This window comes from Gavia stellata, chromosome Z (genome assembly GCF_030936135.1).
Source record: "Gavia stellata isolate bGavSte3 chromosome Z, bGavSte3.hap2, whole genome shotgun sequence".
Classification (NCBI taxonomy): Eukaryota; Metazoa; Chordata; class Aves; order Gaviiformes; family Gaviidae; genus Gavia; species Gavia stellata.
This window is the reverse complement of record NC_082637.1, coordinates 31,782,915-31,802,275: the sequence shown is the minus strand read 5'-3', so window position 1 is coordinate 31,802,275 and position 19,361 is coordinate 31,782,915. Positions and strand designations below refer to the sequence as shown.

Genomic DNA, 19,361 nt, shown 5'->3' with positions numbered 1-19,361 from the left:
ATTAGAAGTTGTGTAATGCCACTTTACTTTGAACAGGTGTCACTAATACATGTTCTAATCATGTGCCTTTCATTTGACCAACTGGGAAGTTTGATCATTGTACATTTAGCAGGATTACTAGCAGGTAGAAAGATTCACCTTCATTTTCATTCTTCAGAGTTCTCTTTTCCACTTTTTTGGATTTCACTACAAAAACTTCCCATTCACTGTCAAAATTTTAGCTGGGTTTCCTTAAGCTTTTTCACTTACGTATTTATATTTGTTTAATTTTTTTTGGTGAGGATATTATTTATCTAGTGGCAGTAACTGAGAACAGACTTCCTCATTCCAATAATCTCTTGAAATTACATTATTGCTGTCACTTTCTTGTTAATGCTATTCCTTTACCAGACAGAGCACTTATAGCCATATTAACTTGTGCGGTATGCCTAAATACAGTAAAATGCAGCTACCTTTTAATTGGAGATAGCATCTTGCATATGCTGCTTGAATTTAGCATGGAAATATAAGAAAAAAATTTTACTTTGTAACAGTAACAAGAGAAGGTTAGAAAGTTAGCAGGGTAAATTTGCTTACGTACTGGAAATGGCTTTATATAGAACTTTTTAATCCTCGTCTCAATAACCAAGTTCAACTGGAACGAACTTCCTGGGAATTCTAAGGCACAGAAAGAAGTGTGGTCCAGCATAAACATATTTCACGTTGTCACCAGTGCTTTTAACATCTCATTGATTACAGCAGCCCTAAGCAAGATAGACGAAAGTCTTATAAAATGTTAATTTCTCTACATGAATGCTACTGATACTCCATCATTTCTGAAACTAATTTTTACATGTGCAATTACTTCTAACAACCACAAAACACCCTAGAGTAGGCAAAGCCTCTACTACATATGAGGATTTTTCCTTTCTTTTCATGTCTCTCTTTTTCATTTATGGAATAATTTACTTCTGCTTTTTTTAGAGCAAAACATCACTTTTTCTGCTTGCACTCTTCCTCTTTCCTCAGTTTTCACCACTCCACCTTTCTTCTCATCCATGCTAAATTCTTTTTCTTTCTTCTCCATCCCCTCTCCTTCTTCTCCTTCTTGCCCACATGGTGAAGTTAGGTTATGATTTTTACCACAAGAGCAATCCTGTACTTACAGCTGAATGGCAAGTACCACTCAAGGTCCAGATTTCTGCAATACTGGGCAGAAGGGAAGAATGAAGGTGGAAAAAACAGTACAATCCCATGTCTTTAATTTAATTTTCTAAGGCAAATATCTCCTTGCAACTGTGCATAGTACAGCACATGCTGTATAGCATAGTGTCTACATTTTCCCTCCCAGCCACCACTGACACAGAAAGCACAAGATGCAGTCCGGGTCCCTGGGATTGCAAGGCATGAAGAGGCCACAGAACCTTGTCTGAACCCATATGAAACAACACATGCCTTGACTCCTTGGCACTAGTCTCCCAGGTAGCACATACTCTTTTTACAAGCGTTGTAACAGACACAAAATCCTTCAAAGAAAGGCTGTAAATGCAGACTAAGAGAAGTGAGGGGTGAGGGTGAGAAGAACAAGAGAAGAAAAACAGAGCAGAAGAAAATCACTGAAAATGAGCATACCAAGAGAAATCTGTTGGCACTCATCTTTCAGGTAGTCCCAGGAGTCCCAGCACAAAAAGCTAGAGGGAATACATGCTTCCTCTGTATGGCATAACCCATTTTTTGTTGTGTTACTCAGGGAAAGGGGAGCAGGAAGTACTGCAAGGAGATAGCACCTGCAACTGGCTGCACTGCATATAGCACTCGATCCATCACATCTGCCAAGCCTGAAGCGTTCTAGGGCCTAGGAGATGATGGCTGTGTGTAATAAGGTGGCAGAACCAGTCTGGCCTGTGTATGTATGTGCAGTAAGTGAACCACAGAAATCAGGTAAAATGTCTGTTGGATGTTGTAGGTTCTGCATATCAGCAACGCTGACTGTGACATTTGGGTATCTGGTGGACTCCCTTTTATCACAATCTGCCCTACATCTAGAGTATGTCTTTTTGCATATTACTATTGTTTCTGAAATGTTGTCTAAGGAAAAACGTGAATTATTTGCATGGGAACAACTATAGGACTACTACATTTTTCTTCAAGTACTGAGCTGCAGTTCATGACACAAATTTGGAGAAGAGTAAAGAAAGAAACACACACCCTGTTCAAACAAATTCCATAATCTCTGGGCTCATCTATACTAGCCCACATGGAGAGTGTCACAGATTGTCCTACAGCTACTGTAAACCTGTAAAAATGTGCTGTCCTCTCAGCAGCCACCTGAGCACAAATGTGAAGACTCTTTACAATTTTTCAGGGAGTAATGGTTAAATCCTGAAGCCTTTTTTGTATAATTATGTGGGGTCAACACAATTCAGATCTTGAATTTGAAAACTCAGAACCCCTGAGTAGCTGAATCTATTCAGGACATGCAGTATGAAGTGACTGTAGTTACTTGCTTTACGTCATTACCATCGTGTGTTAGATGCTCTTCAGAACCTGATTTCTTCTTTGATAACTATGCGCCTTTACTTTCTTTACCTTCACTCACAGGTAAAACAACTCACGATTTAGAAACAAATAACACATAAACATGCCTGGTCCTACTTCTCACTGAAAGAAAAAATAAACCAGTTAAAATTGATGTCTAACAGGTAGGACTCCCTAACAAATTATTTGCACTCATGGATGACAACACTGATATGGGATGCACGGTGTTAATTGGCAGGGAGTTCTCACTCCACCAGTGTGCATGACACTGCAGAAACAGCGTATCACCTTCAACTCCCACTGACTTTATTATGGGAATGAATGTTAGGAATGAACCATAAAGACAATGAGAAAAGAAATCCAGCGCATATTTCTGGAGAACAAATAATCTGTTTTGTAAAATGATCTGTTCTGAATTACACCATGTCCCTCTCTGAAAAAAGTCATGGTATGTATTTTTTCTGTTTTCATATAATTCCAGCATGTAGAAACTCCCTTTCACTGGAGCAGAGTTAGTGATTCTGTCTGATACTGATACACACTGGGGGAATTATAGGAATTTCGCTTTGATATGGCATTGAAAGACGAAAAAATGTGGGCATGTCTCATGGTTCAAACCTGTTATTATTTAATTGTACTGCAGCAACATGGATTGGGCTATTAACAAAGTGATTAAGCTCTTCATAATTTCACATGATATGCTGCTCACATGACGGACTAAAATACAATTACTTCTATCATATTGGTGGGTCTTAATTAGGTTATCTTTACAGCAGATAATTCATAGGACTGAAAAGGCTGGCAAACAAATTTCACTGACTTGATTTGAAACACAATACAAAACATTCAATATAAACACGTCAAATTGTAGCACAGGCAGGCAAGATTTTTGCAGTCTGTGATACAGTCTGAGTCTTTTTGTAGTATTTTATAAAATCCATTTTTCTTCTGCTCTCTCTAGAGTTTCTGTAATATCACTGGCTATCTCTTAACTACAAAGAAATACACAGTGCCAACTACAGAACACTAAAATAGAGGGTGAGAAGAAATTCTTACTTAATAATACTTACAAACTTATTATTTCAACTTATTAATTCAGCTCTCTTTGGATTATTTTTAATATTTTCTAATGTTATGCATTTTACCGTTCTACACTCTACTTGAAGAATTAATATTAATTCTAATAAACATACTGATGTTGACTGAAAAAACCAAGATTCTTAGAAAAGTGCAGGCAACTACTGACGTAGGATTTAGAGTCTCTGGGGTATAATTGCATGGCAACTTATCTTAACTCTCTGGATGCTGGTGTTGCCCAGACTACCAACTTGCTTACAAATATATGTGAAGAACAGTCCTCTCAGAAATCTTCCAGAAGAAGACAGTTCCCAAGTCAGATCTTGGTCTACTGAAAAATATTTAGTAGGAATGTATTGGAGGAAGGTGTGCTCATTCCTCTGCTCTGGTGAGACCCCCTGTGTCCTCTCTCTGGTTAACGTGTTGAGGGTGCAGCAGTTGTAAATTCTTTCACACAAATGACACACTGTCATTTGACTGCAGTGTGAGGAAAGTTTGGGTTGTCAGTGACTCCCTGTGATGGACCTTCAGGAATGAAGGCAAGGTGGAGCACTGGCCAGAGGAGTAAAAACCAGTTTCTCCAGTGTGCAGTTCTCCCCTTACTCACAGCAGGTGTGAAGGCCGCTGCAACCGGCAAACCACGTAACTGCTGCTACTTTCTGTGCTGTGGGAGCCTGTAGCAGGGCTGATAACACTGAGCAGACTGTAGCAGTCACTGATAACAGAGTGGCCTCCCTGCAATGCAGCCCTGCCCAGGACCCACCCCACCCTTAGTCAAACCAAGGGCAGTTATTTCATTCAGCCAGGAAAAGGAAAATAATGGACATTCTCCTGTGAGTATGAGTGACCACAGTTCTGCTGAACACAGAACCAGTGTTGCCCCAGAACGACAATGTGCAGATGTCTAAGCAGTTTGATAATTTAACAGTCTCTCCTATTGGACTCTTCTTTTCCTCTCATTTATCTAAATATGCTGTAGATTAATCTCATGTGTATGTATCTTCAAATATTTTCAGTATGCAGATGTAACTTCTATCTGAGAAAGCCAAGATAAAAGAATACAGTTGAATGAAAGCAAAAACTTCATGATTGTGCTTCATCTGCGTATGTATCTCAGTACACTACCAAGAACTGCCGTACAGAACCTACCTATAGGAACAGTCCATTAACATACAGAAAAAATATAGAGGTGTTGTGAAGAATTCATTCCTTGGTTAGTCCTTAACTGTTAAGATAAATTAAGTTGTATCAGAGATACAATTTGCCCCTTTCGCAGCTTTTCAACAAACTCGGTGACTCACTAGATTTGTGAAGTTAAGTACAGTACTTACAACCTTTATGTAATAGACACCATATTATAAAGACTAAGTCATAAATTAAGTAATTTGGAGGAAAAAACAGTTCTTTCCCAGCAGCTGTACAACCTACATTTCCTCATGCATTTGGACGTGTCCTGGTGAAAGCACCTGTTCTGTTGGGGAATACTGTGAAACTTAAGGCTTCAGGAAAAGTGAACTCAAACTGGAACACATGGAAAGAAGGACTGTAGAGTGATGAAAAGAATGAGGAATCTACCTTCTGAAAGGAGATTAAAGAGCTTAGTTTGTCCAACAGGGATGAGTGAGCTAGAAACACAGAAAATGGCTGAATAGCAGAGAAAGAGCAATGCTTTAACAAATGGATGCATATTGAACCTGAATACATTTAGACTGGAAATTACAAGGCTTTCAACAATCAGACTGATCAATATAGCTTCCTAGGAGGACATGCAGCACAAAGAAGCCTATCCAGCTTTAAGGTGGAGCATGATATGTTACAGAAGTTTATATAAAATGGTGTAACCTGAAGCAGCAGTAGACTAAATGTGATAACCCAGGAGGTATTTTTTTATCTCATATTCCTGTGTTCTACAGTAAAATTGAAATGTAATGTGACAATGGTAACTTGCCCCTCTTCTTTTGCAGACCTTCCCCATGACCCCTTTTAGCTGTCACTTCTAAAACCACTACTATTCTCCTTCACCCCATCCACCTGTAACTTGGGTACCTTCTTTAACTACGACCTCTCTCCTCTGCAGTCATTCAGACATGTACAGGTCTTGTTGCTTCCTCCATGTCTCCAAATCCACTCAATTTTATAAAATTGTGCTTTCATTTGGACCCCTTTTGTCACTCCTTTCAGATACTGTCACGTTCCCAGTTCTGGTGTTCCTAGTGTCTAACATTCTGCTTACATGGGCTGACATATTACAACACCAATGGCACCACTCCGGTGCCACCCGAAAGATTAGATCTTCTCACCCTTTCTTGTAAAAGCCCATTGATCTATTCTCCTTCCACAACACTTGCTTGCTATCCCAAAGCTGTATGAGCACTTTTGAATACCCTGTATAGCCCAAGAGGTATTAGCTCAATAGAGCACATCAGTAAAAATACATCTTCTTTTAAGACCCCTGAAACACACAAGAAATTAGATGGTTGGCAATGGCGTAAGAAAAGTGAAAGGCTAGTAATTGGGAATATCTGCCAGAATCTGACCCTTGTTACAGCTTCTGTTTTAAACTGTGATAAGAGGAAAGGACAGTAAACAGGACATATTGTTCTAGCTATGCCCTTGCTGAAAGGGCAGTGGAATGATTCTGACTGTAATAAATTGAGATAAGCAGCCAGAAAGGCAATTTAGTGGAAACTAAAGAGAAACAGATAGTGACATGCAGAAACATCATTATTCTGAGACTAATGAAGACATCAAAGTGTTGAGAAATCAGAGATAGCACCTAGAAAATTAGTTCACATTAAGCAAGGCCAGGTTGTTTGTGGTTCCAAAAGCATGAAAGGACCAAGAAATGGCTGTTTTGCAATATATTGTGAAAATACTTAGGTTATATATAATCTGTAGAATTGTTATCACATGCCACATTTGATCTTCTGGCATGCTATCAGATTTTTATGGAATGTGCCATACGTAGAAAAATGGTAGACAGAAAAATAAATCTGGAACACTAAGTCCAATATAGCCCTAATCTTCAGCATAAGATATGATACAGACATGATCTCACACTACGAGATACTATTGTGGGGCCGTACATAAGAATGCCTTCCACAAATCCTATGAGGCTATTGTAAAAAAAAGGTATATTTGCAAACAGTGCCAGTGTTGTTTGTAAGTAGTCTCAACCTGAACATTATCTGTTTGCTGGGGTATATAAGAAGAAAGTGTCTTTATGCTTTGTTAACATGTAAAAAGAAGGCAAAAAATATTTTTTTTAATTACATTGTAGTATTTTCCCTTAAATAATATTGGGAAATTGGAAACATTAAATATTTTGCTTGTATTAGTACTAGTGTTATTATTTCAAATGGTAAGAAATATTTCACTGACTTTGGTAGCTTTGGGGCTTTGTAGAGTGTAAATTGACCTTAGGCTCACTCCTTCCAAAGCTTCCTTTATTTAAAAGTTCAGCTCTAGTGACAGTTTCATTTCACTCACATAAAGTGAAACCAAGGCTTTATGTTAAAGCAAGACACAAAATACATGGACAAGAGGAAAACACTTTATATGCCAGAAGAAAAAATAAGAATTAGGTTTTCTTTGCTTCAAAACAGCTCAAGAGCAAAAAAGGCACCGTGCTTAACTTCAGTCATCTTTGGTTTCTTTTGTTGGCTGAGTTTCTGGCTCAGAGCATTTTTGATCCTCAGTAGTATGTGAAACTGCCCCATGAAACTGTCTGCCATTCTGCATTTTACTTTCTGTCTTTATAACTAAGTTCAGACATTCTTTCAGAATTGCTGGGTTTCACATATTTCTGAACAGATCCCACCCTGTATCAAGTTGTAAGCAGTGTGACAGAAAAGAACAGACAGCTAAGCATCACAACTGTCTAAAGAGGCATAAAAAGTCACAAGTATGATCCATGCTGCTCTAAATCACACCAGGAAAAAAACAGAGTCTTCTGTTAAACTTCCATGATACCACAGTTGATTCAGGATGTCTGGTCTTCACTTGTTATAAATTCCAAATTAATAAAATGTTTTGTTTCAAAATTCAAGAAAGGAATCAGATGTTTGCTTTACAGCTATACTTGTCAGAATCAACAGGTTAATAATTCCTTTGCTTTAGTATATTCCCTTTGATTTTTTTCCTGCTGTGAAGAACAGAACTCTGTTTTTGCTAGTGTATTTCAAGAAGCAATTAATCTGCTTCATGGTTTGTAAGCTTCACACTTTATTGTGCAAGGAAAGAGAAATGGTACAGAAGTCAGCCTAAACTAAGCTAATAGGCCACTTTTTGGTAAAGGTATGAGGAGATGGAAATGAAAAACAGTGAAGCTTTACTCCACATCCAGAATGGGCGTTTTATTTTGAAATTACACTTGTGAGAGACAGAAACAACTTACTGGGAGAAACTGAAAGACTTTATAGGTTTATGGAGTTTAGCGGCTGCAGGCTACATTTGCAAAAGAAACTTCCCGCCCTCAGGAGTATGGTGAGCTCCCTGGATGCAGGGTCACCTCCCACATGGTGAGAGGCCATCAACAGAGTGATATGTTGCTAATTGTTCTGTTGTTGTCTTCACCCTGTGAGACATTCATTCTTGTACGAATGCACTGGTGGGCTTCCAGTAATGCTAGCATGTGCTGACACTGCTCTGACACAGATGAATTTTAAAGGAACTAGTGCTTTTAAAAGCAGCTGTTAAATCCCCTCCTATCTGATTACAGAGGGAGTCCAGCCTTTCCAGCTACAGTCAGCAGGTGTGAATGCACCTGCCAATTAATTTTTTTAGACACAGACCTGTGAACAAAAAAATATTCTTACAGGGAGCTATTACTACCTAATACTATAAATAAAATAATAATTTTCACTATAATTAAAGAGAATAAATTTTTGGTATATGGACTGCTGAGGTGATATTATAAAGCTCAAAACACAAGCTCCAGTGGCTGCTGCACTCATCAAATCCTGGCAAATAGCTATAGCTGCACCACTCAAAGTTTCTGCAATGCTGGTGTTACAGATAGGAACTATGTATATTTTAATCTCACTCTCCAATGCAGGGAGAAAAGGAGCTCTGATGCTAGCCTCAGTCTTCCAACAAGGGAACTGCACAAGCAAGGTGTCTGATCCTGCAGAGACTGAATAAACTTCCCTTCCCTTCAGAAGCGCGAAAATGAGGTATTCAGGCATGCTGGCGATGTTCACCCACCCCTCCCTCTCTCGGTCACTTCACCGCTGCCTCCCACCACCGCTTCCCGACTCCCGATTCCCGCAGCTCCGCATTCCGCCTGTTCTCCGGCCGCCCCGTCCCCGGGCTCTCCCCGCAGGCACCTCGGACAGCTCCCGCCGCCCCCGGCCCCGCCCCGCCCCGCCCCGCCCCGCCCCGCCCCGGCGGCCCCTCCCGCTCCCCCCCCCCGCCCTCCCCACCCGCACGGCGGTGACGGGGAAGGCCCGTTTCTCTGAAGGTCTGCAGTGTACAGTATGAGCGCCGAGAGTCATGTATGTACGTGAAGAGGAGAACGACGGAGGAAGTCGCTGGCAGAGTACCAAAAATGTTGCATGACTGCCTCACACAGAAGCAGCATTTATACACCTTTGATAAACATCATCTGCCGGTTGACGGAAGGATACCCGCCATTCACAGGCTCTTGTGATTGGGGGGCTATATCAACCTAAATATTGCATTTTTCATAACTTCCTCATGAATATCTGAACAATTTCAGTGTCCCACACATGTGCCGTTGAAAAAAACTTCAGACTCACGGGTAGGCTCACAGGTGTCTGAAGTTCTGAGTTTGTTTAGGAAGTCACAGACAGACATCCCATTAAGTGACAAATAAAAGTACTTGTAACCTGCAAATTTATGCAAACTGAATTCCTCAGAATCATGATCCCCAGCCACAGAACTATTACAAAAAGATATTGGTCTAACAGATCTGAAAAATGTAAGTATTCAAAAAAATCGCAACCTATCTGCGTATACTCTCCGAGCACGTAAAAACATCTCTGCTTTAGTGTAGTGTGCTATTGCAACTCAATGCCTGAGACCATATGTACCCAAATCACTCACAGTTTAATTTCTATTGTAAGAAAAAAGCTGTTCTGCTGAAGAATTGCCCAGGACTACAAGCTATAATGCTATGACCCACAGACTAGTGAGTAACTAAGTATTTACACATCATCAGCCTTTTACCTTCATGACTGGCTCAGTTGTGTTACAGTAGTGATCTCCTGGAGACAAAGCAATGATAAAAAGTAGATGCTCTGTGAGAATCCTATGAAGCGTGACTTAAACTCTCCCTTTGCAATTGTCCTTTAGAAACCTGTTTCAGGGTGAGTAAATTTCAGGGATATACTGGTTTATTTTGACTTGATTGTACAAACTGGAAGCAATATACCTTTCTTTATTGAAGGCTGAAGTAGCACTTGAAGTAAATTGACTTTTAAACTACTTTTGTTAGCTCAGCTGCTTTGGGCTCAGTAAGGCCAGCGGAGCAAAAAGATGCAAGATACCCCTACTTTCACACCTATGTGAGGCTGCTGCTCTCCTGCCCCTCTGCCTCCTAGAGAAGGGCAGCGAGACGCAGGGCATGGGAGGCACGGATGAGCCCAAACCTCACCTCCGAGTCACTGGTCAGCACAGATGAGTCACTGCACGCCCTAAGTATGCACTAAGAACTAATGAACAATGAACTCGCTTCTCAGGTCCAGCATTCAGGCAAAGCTATCACTGAAATGAAACAAACCGCAAGCCTCAGAATTAGCCCTGAATCTGAAATTCAGTCAATTTCAGACTCCAAATCTGCGTTCATAGATCCCCCCACATCAGTTTGGTGGTCTGAAACAGAACCTCCACCAAGAGAAGAAAAATAACCTCTTGGAGTCTCAAGTTTAGTTTTCTTTGAATAATAAATACAGGTGTTTTCACCAAAAAGATGTGACATTCTTAAGATATTTCGAGTACAGATTTTAAATAATCCCCCTCCAACTACTATAAAAGAAATTCCAGTGTTCTTGAAAATGTAAATGACAGTTAAATGATTGAATGCTTCAAATATAACACACAAAATAATTACTCCTGAAGGAAGAAGTGTTTGGCATGCTGAGGGGTTTCTGTTTGTTTCTGTCTCCTCTCATCAGAGATGGGCACAACAAGTAATCAGGAAAACTTTCCAGCTTAGTAAGGGTACAGCAAAGATAAGCATATCTCACTAGGATGCTGAACACGGCCTTGATAATGATAAGCAAACCCCACGATTCCATATGATAGCGCTGGAATATCAAGCATTTTGCAGCACAGCTGGACAGCTTTCACAGTACATTTCCACAGCTTGCTGCATTCGGTATTTCCACTCCTCACTCATGCATACTGTTCTGAAAAGTCTAAACATATTTTCTGCTTCCAAACCGGTAAGTGATACTCTTCTGTTCATGAACACTAAATTGTTCCTCCAAACTAAGTAGATTAATAAACTTCAGAGCAAATTCCCAGGGTATATTAAAAAAGAATAAATATGTAAATTTAATTATGAAGGGTTTGTGGACTCCAGGTATATTACAAACATTCCTCAAGCTGTAGTAAAAAGATAACATACAATTCAACTGAGCCATCTTTACAAGAGTTTCACTGTCCTCCTTGTGTAACTTATTTCACCTCCAAGAAATATTGAAAATGCAGCAGATACATAGCTACTTGCAAAATGTAATTTGGCCCAAAGCTCAAGGAATTTTTATGAAGACTCTCTTTGCCATGTTATAAGAGCTCCCCTGAGTTATGGACTGTTAATCACAGTGTAGCTGGTAGAGAAGACCTAAGACACAGGAGTATTTGGGTGCTTGTCACTCTCTCACTGTGAATTCCCATTGGCTATTAGGGGGATTAGGGTCAAATTGTCCCCACAGTTCCTACACTGTCAGGCTCTGGGGCTCTCAGGGAAATCCCATTTCAGAATGATCAGCTTGTAGGATCACACTTCAGTTCTACCTACATTCACTGAAATAATGAGAGGGGAATATTCTTAACCACTTCTGTAATTGGGAAGTAAGTATGTCAACTCATAGAAGTGTACCGGACAGGAGTACATGAAAAAGCAACTGTACACACACAAACACAGACACAGACACACACTCCTCCAGTTGTTACAGCCAGATGTTCAAAGCAAGCCCTTAGTGCTTGGTACACAGAACTCACAAAAATCTTAGCACTTACTAAAGAGGTTACAAAGAACTGAGATCTTTCAAATACTGAATGCATGGAGGAAAACACACTGTATACGTAAGTACATCTCTGATCACAGCTTATAAATAGCTGGGTGGAATTCCAAAAGAATAATTCTCTCCTGAACAAACACACACAAAAATAGGTACGTTCCAGCCAAAATTCAAAACAGCAGAAAAGTAATCTGAAAGAGACCCATCAAACAGCAAGTGCTCTTAAGGAAGAACTTAAAGCAGCACTTCTCTACAGGAGGAATAATGTGAAGGAAGCTCTGCTTGCTTAGCATCAAAATAATCATCAGGAGGAAATGAAAAGGGTGTGTGACTTGGACAAAAAACACATCCTATGTAAAAGTCTCTTCGGCTAAGTCATGTGAAAGCTTCTCTTGGCCCTTTTGCTCACTTAATAAGATGGCGTTCAACTCATTTCCTCTTGAGAAACTTGGCAGCAAGCAGAGAAGAAATCTTCCTAATGTTTACAATGACACCCCTGAACACCCCACTGAAAGCTGGGTGGTATTGCCAAACTCTTCCAGTTGCACTGCTTGCTTAGGCCATCAGAAGCACCCCAAAGGCACTACGAATGCTCTCCTGCACAGCGGCCTCCATCTCAGCAGGGCTCCAACCTGCAGACTAACTGAAGGCACCGTTGAGTCCAGCTTGTTCCCCTGTGGTCAGTCCCGACTGAGCATGCTGTGGTCCGCCCAAGGGGTGCAAACGCGGCGCGGGGCACCGCCTGCCACGGGTCGGCCGGGGAGACCTGCAGCACCCATGCTCGAAGGGCTCACAGCCATCCGGTGCACTTGAAGGTTCTTCATATCGCAGTTTTACCCCGCTCATTACCAGACCTTTGTCACACAGGCTGGAGGGAGGAAGGCGGGTGGAGGCCCGGCCCAGAGGGCCCGGGCACCCCGCGTCTCGGCAACCCCCTGCCGACCTGATCGCTCGGGGGCGGCGGGCGCTGCGTTCGCTCACGCGAAACCCCGTTTTAGACCGGCCGCCACGGCCCCATGTCCCTGCGGACCTGCTCCCCGCGGCCACGGCACCGCGGCGCCCCGGCCCCGGAGCACCTCGGCCGGCCCGCGCGCCGCCGGGGCTAGGCAACCGGCCCCCCTCGCCCGCCGTTAGAACCGTTAGCCTTCCACGGCACCTGCGGCGGGCGGGATCGGGGCGGGATCGGGGCGGGGGGGCCCGCCGACCGCACCGCACCGCCCGGCCCGGTCCTGCGGCCGCGGAGCGCCCCTCGCTGGCGTCGCCCGGCGCTCCGCCGCGGGCCCCGGTCTGGCGCCGCGACGGCCTTGCGACGGGGCAGGGCCGTAACGTGCCGGGCAAGGCCGGGCTGGGGGCGGCGGCGCAGCTCTCCCTCCCCGCCGCCCGCCTTCCGCGCTTCACTCACCCATCAGCACGGCGGCCACCGTGCTGAGCAGGAGCCAGTTCTTTCTCAGGAAGCCCGGGCAGCTGCATCCCTTCCCGCCCGCCTTCGCCATAGCGGGGGCCGGCGGCGGCGGGGCGATTGACGGGGCAGGGGCGCTCCACGCCGAGCCGAGCCGAGCCGAGCCGAGCCGAGCCGAGCCGAGCCGAGCCGAGCCGAGCCGAGCCGTGCTGCCTGCCTGCCTGCGTGCGCTCCGCGCTCCTGCGCGCTTACGGAGGGGAGGCGGAGACGTTGCACCTCACCTGGCAACGGGAAAGCCCGGCCCTCCGCCCGCCCCTCGGCATGCCCCCTCGCCTGCCTGCCTCCCTACCCACCCCGCTGCACACCCTCCGCCTCCCTGCCCACCCAGCCCCCCGGCCTCCCTCCCCGCCCAGCCGGCCCGCGGGGTGAGGCCCAGCTGCCGGTCGCCTCTCCTTGCTGGCCTCTCCCACATGCCCGCCGGGGCTGTGCATGGGGCACAGCGTCCTCCTGGAGCGCGGGCCAGAGAGGGGAGAGGGCAGGGCCGCCACCCCCGCTTTCCCCGCGGGGCCGCTGCCCGGAACGCTTCACCTCTCTAACCCCACCAGCCCCGGGCTGCAGGGCAGGGCAAGGGGAGGAAGGAGCAAAGGCGGCTGGTGGGCCCTGCCAGAGGCGGATAACGTGCGTCCGCGGCTGGTGGGGTGCCATCCCCACACCCCGCTGCCCCAGCTTGCTTCCCTGCTCCTGTGCCCTTTATGCCCCCGGCCAGGCTTTTTTGTGCCAAGAGATACACAAGCCAGCACCCACTACGCCTGACAACTTCCATGCCAGACCAGGAGGTTCTCCCGTGGCAAGGCCTGTCTCGCCACATTGCCTGCCAGGCAACCTCCATGCTCTGCCAGGCGGTGTAGGAGGCCCTCACCTCCAGGCAGAAGAGTTGGTTCTGTGTGTTGGTGGCTGTTGGAAAGCCACCAGTGGTTGCACTGGGGATAATCTCTGGTTAAATATATTAAGGGGAAATATTCTGCCCTGTACTCCTGGTGGGAAAATTTGGGGGTAGAGAGTACAGAAATGGCTTGTAGGATTTCCCACTGGGGTTTTATCCTGGTAAATTTAAAATACCAAAACTGTGAAGAATTTATTTTTCCATGCAACTCCTTGACAACGGTCTCATTCCCCCTCCCAACCCATAAGCATGATTAAGGCGTATATAATACTGGGACCCAATTCCCTGTGGGATTATGTTAAGGTTTTCAATATCAGCAAAACCTGCAATTGAAACCTTGCCACATTTCCTCTTCACGTGGATCTGGCTGTTCTGGGTGACAGCTTGGGCAAAGAGACAAATATGTACCTTGCTGAGACAGGGAAGAGCACTGAAATCCGCCTGGATGAGAAGCAAGAGCCAGCATCTATCCAAGTATTAAAACCTGGAGCCAGCTGCATAAATTTATATAAAGATTACTAAAAAAGTGGCCTTATTTTCAAATGTGTTGAGCAACTGCAGTAATTTGTCTGCATCTGTCGCCATCAGGAAAATTTAATTAAAAAAATAAAAGGAAGCCTACTTGTAGAAAGGAAGCTGATGAGTAAGTATCATATTAGTTTAATTATATCATAAAAGGTTCCAGACCACTTAAAAGGAAAGCTGGCATACTACCATGTTACAAAGCCACAGAAGAAGCAAAACAAAAATAACTAATGCAAAGAAACAGTAAGAAACACCACGGCTATGTCCAGACTTTGGTACCGAAATGTGGCAAAGTATGAGTGGCATTGAAGAGGTATAGGAAGAAAAAGGCACATAAGGTTTCAGGGTGGGCAGGATCAGGCTTACCCTATGCAAAAGAGCTCTGGCCTTGGTTGTCACTGCCACAGAGTGTAATTTTTTATTTTTTATTTCCTCCTGCATATACTGGGAATCTCAGGTGTTGCTTTCAGTAAGTAAAAGGTCTGATTTGTCTCAGGAGGTGGGGAGGTGGTGCCTCTCTGCACAGTAGCAACAAAATCAGTTGCAAGACAATTTCAGAGTTTAGGCCTTCCTTCCATTTTCTGTCTATGCACTTTCTCATGTATACCTTCCTAAAACTTACTCTGCTTTTCTTTTGAGCTGTTTTTGGTGAGCTGGAGGAAAGAACTGCAATACAAGGGTTCCTGAAAACTAGCTGAAATTAAGTTAGAGTTTACTTCTTCCTCCATGGAGTTTCCATGGTTTGTGTGTTTCTCTTAGTGCTTTAAGTATCCTTTCTTCACGTTAAGGATTTCATGGTACCTTTCTGGAAGAGCTAGAATTGTCTGCAGCACTCTTAGCACAAAAAAAATGCCCTCCTACTGGTATAAAGCAACGTGATGGTAGCTGATATATGTCTTCCTGGAGCTTGCAATATCTTAGAGGAGTTGTGCAACCTTAGAAAAAAACATAATACAATTATGCTATGTAACTTGTGAAGACTAGAGACATATCTTATTTCCACGTTCTGCAACAGTAGAACAATAGATACTGAATTATATTGAAGACCTCTACATACGACTTGTTTTCCTGTCAAAGCACAATGCTTCAGTTCTTTTCTGCTAGTGTGTTGTCCCTAATAATATTTAAGAAAAAAGGCATGCCAAAATTCTAGGCTTTTTTCTTAATAATCTGCCTTTCTTTTTTTCTCTTCATCAAATGTAATTCCATGGGCATGACCTTGAAAAAAGGAAGTTGATAACTTATGGCATCCATAGAAACTTAAAGAGGCATTTTAAAAAAAGACTTTGGCTAGTGAAGTAGAGATGTTTTAAACATCCTGATGTTTAAAAACCAAACGGTTTTTAATTTGATCTTCCTATTATAGAATGACAGACATCGGCTTTGATCCTGGATGTAGAGTCAAGCTGGCAGTTTCTGTATGGGGAGCTATAGAAGAAAAAACTGTAATAGAAGTGTCCCAATAAAGTGGAAAAGAATTAAAGGTACCCCAAGCCCATGCATGGATCACTCTTGAAATGTGGAAGTTCTTTTAAAAATGAACTCAGCTATAGAAAAAGACCAAAAGATTTAATACTTTGGGAGACTAGCTGCCTGTACAGCTACCAAGCACAGCTGCTGTTTGTGTTTAATTTTTTTTTTTAATATTAATGAAACATACAGAGGAATCAGTCTTGAAAATCTGAACATTTGCCTGCGAAAAAGTAACATGCATTTCCATGTATGATTTTTTTCTTGAAGGCTAAGCTAATCCAGGTTACTTTGTTGTAGACCTAGGATCATACATAGATAATGACTATATTGCCAAGTTATTACCACATAGTGATCTGATATGTATGTAGCCTTGTGTCTCAACATTCATTTCCAATCTGTAGAATTGTCTTAACAACATTTTAAGTGAATTACTTAGCAACATAGCAAGTAATTTCACAGGCTAGGAATATTCTCAACTTTTTGAGGCATTTGAGTGTTTCAGTGCTGGGAGAGGCAGAGAGGTCCTACAGGAACATATATAGCACAGCGTAGTAGTGCACAGTGTAGCAAGTGGAAGCTTGCGTCTTCATATTCCTTAAAATTATCTTCAGAGATTGTAGCTAAGAGAGGAAAAAACAATTAAGTTTTACTTATCTAGTCCTTCAACTTTTTCTGCCTAGGTCAGCCTATTGTTATAATTTGTATGAGTTTTGGTGACAGCTGATTCAATCCATAGAAAACTAATAAAATGCCTTTTCCTCATAATTTATGGTGACCATAGATAAGAAATTGCATCACAGGGAAATGCTGGAATTCTGGTTATTGCATTTTTTTAAACACTTTGATAAAACAACAGTATTTAGCAAAGATTTCAAAAAACAGGTGCTAATAATCTACCCAGAATGCAGGTAGAATAATTGAATTTGCTTTTTTTATTTGAGGCCAGTCCACCAGATGGGAAGGTTACAACTGTTTTTTAATACCATAAAGCCAGGGAGCACTTAGAAAATTTCAAAACACAGAGTAATCAATTCCAGTCTAATATATCTCATCTTAGTGTTAAAATAATCTGATAAAAAGGATAGTATTTCTAAGTACTGTGAACATTTCCAGTTGTCATCCTTTGGTACTGAACCGTGTTGCTGCACTGGCTTCTTTTATCATTAAGGTAACTGAAATTCTTTTGTGTTTGGAATACAGTAAGTTGAAGAGTAAAATCTTTATGGAGTTAAGCATGAGCCATCCAGCACAATGCTTTTGTCTCTGAATTAGGCTATTAGCAAAATCGCCGTGTTTTGGTTCAACTCTTCAGCTTTCTAGCTAAATACAAAGGCTGAAATTAGAGATGGAAATGAAAAGTGTGATTCTGGATGCAGTTCAGTGGAGACCCAAATGAGTCTCAAGAAAATGCACAAAGCTGTGTCTTATATGTGTAAGAATACTTTACTGGAACTAAGCACCCAAAATTGCAGGATTTTTCCTTATAGCCTGTAACCTGTGCTTCCTGACATCTGACCTCAAAGTTTAACTGCCATATACACTGTGTAATATAGCTGGATAAGCAAAAAAAAAAAAAAAAATTCTGGTGCTGAGCTGAGCTGTAAAATAAATAAATAAGACCTCTTTGACAGATACTCTGACTGTCCCCAGGGGCAGAACTGCTGGGATGCTGGTTTTTATTTTGGGGGAGGATATGGCAGTAATGTCTTTGCACATGGAGATCCTGTTTAATCCAATGTAGATTAGATTTAAGCTACCAGATCCCATATTGGTATATTTAACTAATCCAACCCACTCTTTTAATTTTAAAGGCATATCTATTTCTATTCCAGTAGCTCGTTCTGAATACACAGAGGGATCCTTGTTATCTGCTTATTTCCAGTAAGATTGCCAGTAGCTGCTTTATCACCTGTTTGCATAGGTTTTTCTACTATCTTACCAAAGACACTCTAAACCTTATCAAATTAGTCATTCTTCTCTGTATTTTCCGCAACTGAGTTTTCTTCTGAATTGTTGAGTTATTGGTCAAAATCCATTCCTTGCAGGTAAAATGGTCTGGATTTGGTCTAAAATCAACAAGGAGAGGAGGGGTTTCCTTTTTTTTTTTTTTTTTTTTAAATTAAATGAAATCCTGTGCCAGATCAGTGGGATTTTTAAACTTTGTTGAAGCCAATGGGATCACACCTGGGAGGAAGATGACAGCTGAAGATGGGATTTTTATTTGCTAGTTTATAGCCCTCTAATGCTGAATATCTTTTTTCTACCAAACCCCAGTTTTGTTCTATCTCAACAAACATTAGTGTTTTAGCAGCCATTTTTCACCATGAGACCAGAAGAACTCACCTGTGTCCAACTAACATAAAAAAGTAATGATACTAGAATTCCTTGATAATGGTGCACCTGTTCTACTTTTAAAACCTTGGAACTGCAACACTGTTCTAGATCACTTCTATTTTTTTTCTAAGTTGTGTTCCTGTTCCCACTAAGAATACTGTGAATATTGTCACAGATTTTGATGAAAGCTGGAAGAGAACATGCCCATTTGATAATTAAAGGAATTTGTTTCAGTGAGAAATGCTTTGAATGTTTTCTTTCTTATTTTAAGTAGTGTAAACATTTCATACAATGCTTGTACATTTGCCTGGCTGCAGACCTTTTATGTTGTAAGAAGGTAGGCAAGCAGAGTGTGAAGGTGGCATAAGAATGTGTTTCACATTTAAATGGTAGCTATGTATTATTTACAGAGGGTTGAAGGAAAGCCATGCTCTGAAAGTCATCAAGGGCAGATACATTTTACAAAGCCCAGCAGTTCTCATTTGCCTAGAGAGTGTGGTGACAGAGCTGTGATCATGAGCCATCAGCTGTGTAAATCCAGATGTATTTTGTGGTAATGGTTTTAAAAATGGTTCTTCCTTTTTCTTAGTTATTCAGCCAATTAGGTGTCCTTGAAAAGAGCTAGACTAACATGACTGCAAACAGTTTTCCTCTCTAGTTACACAAAATGTCAAGCATGAGTATGAACAACACATATTTCTCACAGCACCCTTTTTTAGCCTCATATGAGAAGGAGTTCTGGTAGTCATAATAAATGAATTAATTTTGCATGATCCTTAAAAATTTCTGAGTTTCTGCAAAGCATTTAAAAATGCCTGGCAGATGATATCAGCATGGCAGGGATGAGGGTTGTGTGTGAAGGGTCATCTCTTTGTGGGCAAACTTG

The 19,361-nt window shown here is 42.2% G+C and overlaps 1 protein-coding gene across 1 annotated transcript in view; it reads right to left on the bottom strand.

Moving 5' to 3' along the window:
- The window catches only part of SLC1A1 (solute carrier family 1 member 1), a 54,945-nt gene extending 41,651 nt beyond the window's left edge, over positions 1-13,294 (bottom strand). Inside the window, exon 1 of the mRNA XM_059833286.1 lies at positions 13,204-13,294. Coding sequence (XP_059689269.1) covers positions 13,204-13,294 — 91 coding nt within the window. The remainder of the gene's footprint in view (positions 1-13,203) is intronic.
- Between the last annotated feature and the right edge of the window lie 6,067 nt (positions 13,295-19,361).